We start from the raw sequence: 8997 nt of genomic DNA, 5'->3' as shown, positions 1-8997 counted from the left end.
ATTATGCACGCACAAATCCAAGTGAGTCTAATTTCTCTCCATAGATCTTCCTCCAAACATTTGACTCACAACTCATGTCACCACCAAGCAGGTCACCTTCATCGACTTCAAAACCAAATGTTGACAAACAAACAGAATCAAATGACTGAATCATTTCATGGAGGAAATTCTTTATAAGATGAGAGACTGAAAGGATGAAAAAGTTCATCTTCTCATGACCTCATCCTGAAGCAGTTTTTAAATATTTTTCTCCTTCATCTGGTGTGAATGATGTGGTGTTAACACCTCAACCAGGAAGTGACCATAAAATACAGGAATAGAAAATGTTTCTGCACTGAGACCATGTGACTCTTTAGATCACAGAAGCTGATCTCAGTGGTTTAGAAGAATGAAGACATTTGCTGTTAGAAGAGGACATGGATGAACAAAGAGCAGAACTACTATCACTCATTCCACACTGTGAGTATTCTATCAGAATGAGAACTTTTTCATTTCTTGTTGACTAGAAAAAAATTCACTACTTTGTGAAAACTTTAAGAATAATATGCAGCACATTTTAAAAAGACATCAAACTGTATGAGACGTACATCTGCATGTTAGATCATCTGCAGAAGTCTGATTGTACAGACTGGTGTTTCTGTTAGAATTATCAACCCCAGTACATGGCATGTATATGTAAAGTATTCTGGATTGGATTATAAAGCATTTTTTGATTTACAGGCAAATCTTTACTTTGTTTTTTCTTTATATTCATGTTCTCATGGCTGCAGATTTTTAAATGTCAGTTTTTCATAAATAAAAAAAATGATAATTTTTATAAGAATTTTTAGTAAAAAAAAAGAAAAACATAAATTAAAGTGTTTCTTATCAACTGTCTTTAATTCAGTTTAAATATTTTTTCTTTCTTTTCTGCTGATGATGTATATTTATCTTAAAGAAGGAAAGAGGTAATTATTGAATCCTTTCTATTGAAAATTTACAGAAAACATAATATTTTTAGTTCCTCACAGTTATTAGCTTTTGCTGAAACACTATTTCATTTTTCTCTTTTCCATCAGGATTGAGAGGATGGGACACACTCTGCTCTGTAAACTGGAGTTCATCTGTGAGTCTGAAGAACTTTTGCTGTTTTTATCACATCAATCAGGAAAAACGTACATTAAAAAAACAAAATATGTTTTTCAACTAAATACTTAGAATTTCCTATTTAAACTGCAGCTCATTTCTACACAGAATTGAACTGAAATCTATCAGGGATCATGAACAGTTTTCACTACTAATAAACCATTTGACTTTGTTATTTTACTAAAACTTTTGCAATACTTGTGGATAAACTATTGAATTGATGTCATATTCATGTACAGTTTTAGTTTCATTACTTTAATCTCTGATATTCCATCTTTCATGTACAGTAGTGCTGTATTCACTCCTTCACTGTGGACACACTGAAGGTGAGATTTTCAGATTTTTTTGTTTTTACATTAATATCAGTTTAATTAATCTCAACACTAGTTTTCTTTTTTATTTAAAACTATATGTTATTCTTTGTTAGTTTTTGTTTACATTGTAAAAATAAATGTATTTATTAAATTGTGTGTTTGTTGTAGATGCTGAGTTGACTATTGAACCCAAATGGTCAACTTTTTATATTGGAGAATCTGTGACCTTCAAATGTGACATGAAGGAAGGAAGAGCAGAAGACTGGACATACACATTTAATAGAAGTGATTGGACAGCTTATTCTAATGTCCCACAACAACATTTAGTATTCAATCTTCTGTATAAACAGTACAGTGGTGTTTATCAGTGCTGTGGTCACAGGAAGAGTTCAGATTCTACAAAGTGCAGCAACAGAGTCTCTATACACGTATCAGGTAATTTATTACTGTGATTTTGACATGAGTCATTTTATGTGGGAATCTATATTTAGTTATTTATTCATAATAAACAAACTGAATTATATATAAAGATGTGTTTTTTATATTGCCATGCCTTAATTCATAACCTAAACGTATATGCATCCTTATTATAATAGTTATTATTATAGGAAAATGTGTTTGTTATTCATTGCAGACAGACCCAGATCCAGACTGACAGCAGGAACAACAACTGTGTCAGTAGGAGACAGAGTGACACTGAGCTGCTCTGTGGAGAAATCTGCTGGTTGGAAATATGAGTGGTTCAGAAGAACCTCACACACCTCTGAATACAGAATCAATGATGGAGAAAATGGAAACATCAGAGTCTCACAAGGAGGAATCTACAGATGCAGAGGATTTAGAGGAGAACCAGCCGTCTACTCTGATAAAAGTGATGAAGTCACCATTAACATAACCTGTGAGTGATTTTATTTTATTTAAAAAGTTTTAAAATTATTGACTTTAACATCAAAAATGTGTTAAATTGTTTATTGTTTTGAAATGTGATGTAAACAGTTTCCAACAAAGTGAGTGTGACCCAAAAACCCAGCTGGTCTCAGATGTTCAGAGGAGAGACGATCACTCTGACATGTGAGGTTCAGGGAGGTGAAGGAGTTCAGTGGGAGTATGAATGGAGAAGACCTCAGTCACAGACATTCAGGACAAACAGGAAAGACTGGACATTCACAGCTTCCATCAGTGGAGACTACAGCTGTAAGAGCAGACCCACAGATGATTCCTATTCTGGAACAAAGTGGAGTGAAGCTGTTAGAGTATCTGTTTCAGGTAAACTTTCCCACCCATGTGTCCTTGTGCAAGACACTGAACCCTGAATTGCCTCTGGTGGAAGGTTGGCGCCAGTGTTCGGCAGTGAAGCTATCACCAGTGTATGAATGCGTGTGTGAATGGGTGAATGGGTCTGTGACTGTGAAGCGCTTTTGGCCCTCGAAGGAGGGTAGGAAGCATTATACAAGTATGCACCATTTACCATTTAAACTGATGTTTTTGGTATATTTTGTCAATTAAGTGTTAGAAATTTATATATGAGCTTTATTAATAATTTCATTTTAGATGTTGGCATCTTCTTAGAAACATAAATATATATTTTTTTAAACTCCACAGCTCACAAACCAAAGGCTGAACTGAAGATCACAGAGTCTNAAACTCCACAGCTCACAAACCAAAGGCTGAACTGAAGATCACAGAATCTCCAGCAGGGGACAGAGTGAACCTGTACTGTTCAGTCAAACCTTCATCATCTGGTTGGAGTTTCTTCTGGTTCAGAGGAGAGAAACCCTCCAAACCACTGACCACACAAGATGCTGTTTTCCTTTTAAATGGACAAATCAGTGTCTCACAGGGAGGAGTTTACAGATGCAGAGGAGGAAGAGGAGAACCAGTTTATCACACAGAGTTCAGTGATCCAATCACTGTTGATGGTAAGTTTAATCAGGGTTTTATTAGAGCAGAGAACATTAAAATATGAAATGTATAACTTGAGTTATTTTGAAAATTACCTTTGAAACTGTTAAGTTTTGTCTCTAAAGTCATTTGCTTATATTTCATAAATAAAACTTCTAATATTTTTTTCTTAACTAGAAAGTCACTGGGATGTCTTTGTCTTCTAAAACACCCAAAATGAGTCTTGCTGTAAATGGAAACCCATAATACTCACAGCAGGGAGGGGTACTTCGTATCCATATTAAATAAGTAACATTAACAATTCCTGATGCAAAATCAACAACATCGTCAACATAGAATAAGCAGTGAAATAACAGAAAAATAAACAGTCTATACAGCTAATGATCATTAATGTGTCTCTGCAGTTCCTGAAATAACAAATAAATTGCACACTGAGAGTTTGTCACAGAAAAGAGCAGAAGAATAACTATCATGTAGAACATTTGAAATCTCCTGCTTCATTTTAGTCTGACAGCAGAATTTTCAGAGTTCTGTCAACCCGTGGAGCTTCCTAAATCAGAACCAAAGGTGTCACATGAAAGAGTTTGGTCAAAAAACCCAACTAAGTTGTTGATAAACAAGAATCTTTCCCCAACAGAACCGGTCCTGAGAGTGTCTCCACGGTGGTTGAGTCCTGGATCCTCAGTGACTCTGAGCTGTGAGGTTGAACATGTGTCTGCAGGATGGAGCTTCTACTGGTATAAAGCTGTTCCTGATCTATCACACAAGTCTGGCTCTTACAGCTATGAGCTGCTGCCTGCTAGCTCCAATGGGACTGCAGACAACTCCTACATCATTCATGGACAGACACACACAGCAGGATATGTGTGCAGAGCTGGAAGAGGAGAGCCACACGTCTACACTCTTTACAGTCAACCTCACTTTGTCTGGTCTGGAGGTCAGACTCAGGATTCTTGAGTCATTTCAAAGGTTTCTGTTTTTAGTCAATCCAGCTAAAGTGTGCTGATCTTCCTCATGTTTGTGTTCAGATCTTCATCCATCAGCGTCTCTCTCAGTGAGTCCTGACAGAGTCCAACACTTCACCTCTGACTCGCTCTCACTGACCTGTGAGGGAAACTCTGCTGAGTGGAGAGTCGGCAGCTTTCTGCTTCCTGACTTGCTGTCATTCTGTTCTGACTGGGGAACAATGAATGGATCAACATGTCATGTTCAGAAGATCCAGTCCAGTAATGCAGTGTTCTGGTGTGAGTCTGGATCAGCTTTCAGCAACGCAGTCAACATCACTGGACACAGTGAGTGGAAACATGTTTGGATTCCTTTTTTGAGCTTCACTTCCACACAACTTGAATCTGGATTGAGATGATCAACTGGATGTCAAAGCAGAATGAAGCAGACAATGTCAAACATGTGCTGATGATCTGTGATGAGGATGAATGTGGATGTTTCCAGATGATGATCTGATCCTGCTGAGTCCTGTCCATCCTGTGACTGAGGGACATTCTGTTACTCTTGGCTGCAAGTGGAGGACAGAAAATCTTCTTTCTAAAGTGTTTTTCTATCAGAATGACACATTAATCCAAAGTGAGAGCAGAGTGGAGATGATCATCCCTGCAGTGTCAAAGTCACATGAAGGCTTCTACAAGTGTCAGTCCTCAGGAAAAGAATCTCCACAGAGCTGGTTGGCAGTAACATGTCAGTAAATCTTTCCAGTTGTTCTCAGCATGAACAATAACAGCAGCATTTAGTTTATGAATGTGTCACTAAGTTTGATTCAAATCCATGATGTGTTCCAGCAGCATCCAGACCTGACAGCTCTTCACTTCCTGTTCTGATGATTGTTGGACCAGTTTGTGTTTTTTTACTGATGATTTTCCTGCTGATGTTTTATTTGTACAAAAAGTCAAAAGGTGAGAAGTTTTCTTTAAAAATCACTTTGATGATTATATGATTTTTCAGTTTTGCTGTTCATCATAGAAACATGTGATGTTTTCATTTACAGATTCAAGCTCCATCAGGTTGGTACTTTTTTTTCTTTTATTGATTGATGTCTTTATTTATTTAGTTATTGATTACTTTCATCTCAGCAGGTCTGATGAACAAATCAGAATTGTGATCCAGATGAGATTGATGCTGAACACAACACATATGCTTCTCTGCTCCACGGTCAGCCTGAATTCTGACTTTTTTTCCCCGGTAACTATTTTTCTTGAAGAAATAATCTAATGAACAAGTTGGAAAGTTTGGATTAAAGTTCTCATTTCAATTTTCTTCTGGTTTGTATTTGAAGGTGACGTTGATCTTTATGAGTCACTCAGAGGCCCTGAAGACACAGAAAATAATCGTGTTGATGCCAACATAGGTAATCTGAGGGGATTTGTAGGATGATGTGAAATAACTGATCATAAATAAACACAAATAACTGCAAACTAACATTTCAACAGCCTTTCAAATAATAATTATGAGTGTTGTTTCTGTTCATTTTCTACTGAAATGAGCATTTCAGAAAAAGAAAAGTCCAAAAATGTGTGGTAGGAAAGTCATGTGGAAATATTTTTCTTTCAGATGAATCCTGCTGCGTTACATCAGCTGAGCTTTAAAGCATTACTGAGAAAGGTCAGTGATTTTTCCAACTGTTACATAACGATCTTCAATGTTTGGCTCTAAACTTTTTCTTCCTCAAAATGGAAAGTCAGTAAAGAAGAAGATTTTGATTTTCAAAACATCAGTCCTCATCAGGACTCAACCTGACCCAAACTTGTCTTACCAAAACAAGGAAGCAACAAGATTGTTGAGAACCAAAACTCTCCTCTAAAAGACATGTTGGGGAGCAGCCATTGCTACTTATTCATTGTTCCTTCCAGTTTATTGACAACATCTTCTCATATCTTTCTGATCAATGCATGGCTACGCAGATAAACCTCCTAATACTTTAAACCATAATTCTTCCACTTCATATCTAAGAGAAGAGCTGGTAGACCACACTGACATTATCCCAGAGCAAGGGCATCAGTCTAATGCCAGTTAATCTTGGTAGAGGACGGTAGAAAGAGGACAAATTATGACTACCAATACATTCACATCAGCCTGGTGTTCAACACAAACTATAACATCATTAGAATAAGCTGATAACACAGTTCTTCTACTGAAACCAGCGGACACAAACCTTCAACACTGGCACAGAACTTATGTAAAGAATCTCTCACATGTCAGAAGGAAACATTTCCAGAAGAAAAAACTTCACAAAATTGTATTTATACAATCAGGTACTGAAGAAAAATGAAGACAAACTGGGGCTGCCTCATTTTCTACCCTGTAACTCCAAGAGCGTAATGTGGATTTAGACTTCTGTGAATCAAGAGAAACTCCAGAGGAACTCAGATTCTGACTCTTTCTCCAGCCGACGAACAAGACAAACAAAATGTACAAAACTTGTTGGTATTTGAGATGATTTCTGAATTGTATTTGAGTCCACACAAGGATTTGGGTTAGTACAACTTTTCTGGACAGGCACGACAACACTTAAAAATTGAGGATCCAAAACAATTTGAAATTAAGTTCTCTTTCTTTAGAAAATGACATAAAAAACCTGATATTAATTTCAAAATAAAAAGGCATTTACCCTGAAGGTGAAGCCAGAGTAAAAATCTTCCTTTGTTGAGGAGCTGGCTTCATGTTCGTCTTTTATTTTGATGCTCTGTGAGGTGTACAAAACCGCTGTCCACACCAGAAGTAGTATTTCTCTTTCTTTATATCTTTTAGATCACATAAATCCATTCACAACATGCCTGGGAAGAACAACAGCACCCAGCATCAACAGAGCTAGGAGTCATTTAATAGCTGGCCCTCCTCCTCCTCACCAGGCCGACCCAATAAGTAAACAAAGACATTTTTAAAAGAATTAACATCTAACATAAACAAATAAAGGTAAAACATTTCTCATACAGCAAAATGTAGAAAGAAACACACAAAAAACAGTAATATTCAAACAAACAATTCAAACACAAATATTACTGTGAATTTAGAACAGGCCTGTCGAAGTCAACTAAGTCATAATGGGGTCCACTGAAAACCAGGAAGTGAATAAAACACCAAACAAAAAGCAATAAGTAATATATACATATGAAGTCTGTTCTTACTGGAATAGTTAGGTAAACGTTTAAGGTGTGCACCCACTAAAAGAGAATTCCCATGAAAATGTGTCAGATGAAAAACTATACTATATACTATACTATACTACAGTGACTGAATTGTGTTCTGTCACATGCTCCCTTTCATTTGACGAGGTGCAGTGTGGATGATCAGGTGGTTTTTGTGGTCATGCCTCCTATTGGACTATTGAGTCTGATTATAAGATGCTGACTCAGCTCCTGATTCAGGAGAAGAGACAGAAACAAAGTTCTTCCTCAGAGGGAGAAGACCTTTTTCTCAGCCGCAGTATGCTGGAGAGGAAAATAGAAGTGAAAAGAAATAAAGCTGAAATCTTATGACCTCAAGGCTCATTCTGATTGTCCAACTTGGTTTAAGTCCAGACTGAACCTTTAAGAAAACACAGATTCTGAGAGTCGACCTGTTCTGACTGACAAACTGTATTTTGCCCTCAGACATGCAGACTGTTTTTACAAACATTTGTGAAAGTCTTGGCGCTGCCATTGTTCAAAGGCTGGAAATCACCAATATAAATGCATAATGGAGAAAAAATCACTTGTCATTTGTTCAGCATCAAGCATACAGGAGCATGTGAGGGCAATTTATTTGTGAGATACAGAACACCTGCACAAATGTCGCTCCTCCCAAACAGGAAGTGATGTCAGTGAACAAGAAAGTAAAACTCAACAGAAAGAATGGGTCACTCTTAGGAGCTCAGAGAATTCCAGCGTGAAAGTGTGTGATGTTATATTAATTTATTGTGTTTTCCTTCATTCTATAATAAAAGGTTTTCATGTACATCATTTATTTGTCGTCTCCCTCTTTGTTGTCAGACAGAAAAGTATCAAAAAGATGAGCAATATTGATAAATTTACAATCTCTATCTCATCCCTATGAGCACACATACAAAGGGAACTAGAACAAATGATTATAAGTTCAGCAGTCAGGTAACATGTCGCCCTCTGCTGGCCGCATCTCAGATTAAACATGAAGGAGTCATTTTTCTGGAATTTCAATAGAGTTGATAGAGAAATAAGGAAAACTAGTTATGATTTCTTCAGAGAATGTCTTCTGTTTTCTGAGGGATTGTTAAGATTAAAAAATGTTCCTTCAAACTGGAAAAAAATAGTTTGTGACACAAGAAGANAAGCGGGATACACTGCGGATAGTTTGACAGTCTGTTACTGCCGCTACCTTCTCTGGCTGCAGCTCGATGCAGCAACGTGTCCAGCGGAGCTCACCATGAATATGCCGGCAGACAGACCGCTATGCTGGGGTTGGATCACGCATTAACCTCCAGAACATTTAAAACGTCCCCCGGTGAGCTTTGTGTTCGGAACGTCGGGGGTCCGCAGCTCTTGGGACGCAGCGCCAGACGCGAGCCGGTACCACCAGATATGGTACTGGACGCCAACCGGAGCCGGGTTAGGGTGCAGGAGCTCTCCGCGTCCTAGCGCCGGGCTGGTTTTAGCTAGCAGCTCGGAGGTTGGAGATCCGCCCGTGATCTAGT

General features: G+C 37.7%; 1 protein-coding gene across 1 annotated transcript in view; it reads left to right on the top strand.

The window, feature by feature from the left end:
• The window catches only part of LOC112139540 (Fc receptor-like protein 5), a 23192-nt gene that overhangs the window by 9323 nt on the left and 4872 nt on the right, over positions 1-8997 (top strand). Inside the window, exons 3-6 of the mRNA XM_036210753.1 lie at positions 1059-1105; positions 1767-1874; positions 2074-2337; positions 2436-2705. Of these exons, the coding sequence (XP_036066646.1) occupies positions 1059-1105; positions 1767-1874; positions 2074-2337; positions 2436-2705 (689 nt within the window). The remainder of the gene's footprint in view (positions 1-1058; positions 1106-1766; positions 1875-2073; positions 2338-2435; positions 2706-8997) is intronic.

The sequence above is a fragment of the Oryzias melastigma genome, unplaced genomic scaffold, assembly GCF_002922805.2.
Source record: "Oryzias melastigma strain HK-1 unplaced genomic scaffold, ASM292280v2 sc00231, whole genome shotgun sequence".
Taxonomy (NCBI): Eukaryota; Metazoa; Chordata; class Actinopteri; order Beloniformes; family Adrianichthyidae; genus Oryzias; species Oryzias melastigma.
The sequence above is the reverse complement of the archived record's forward strand: the minus strand, read 5'-3'. Positions and strand labels throughout refer to the sequence as shown.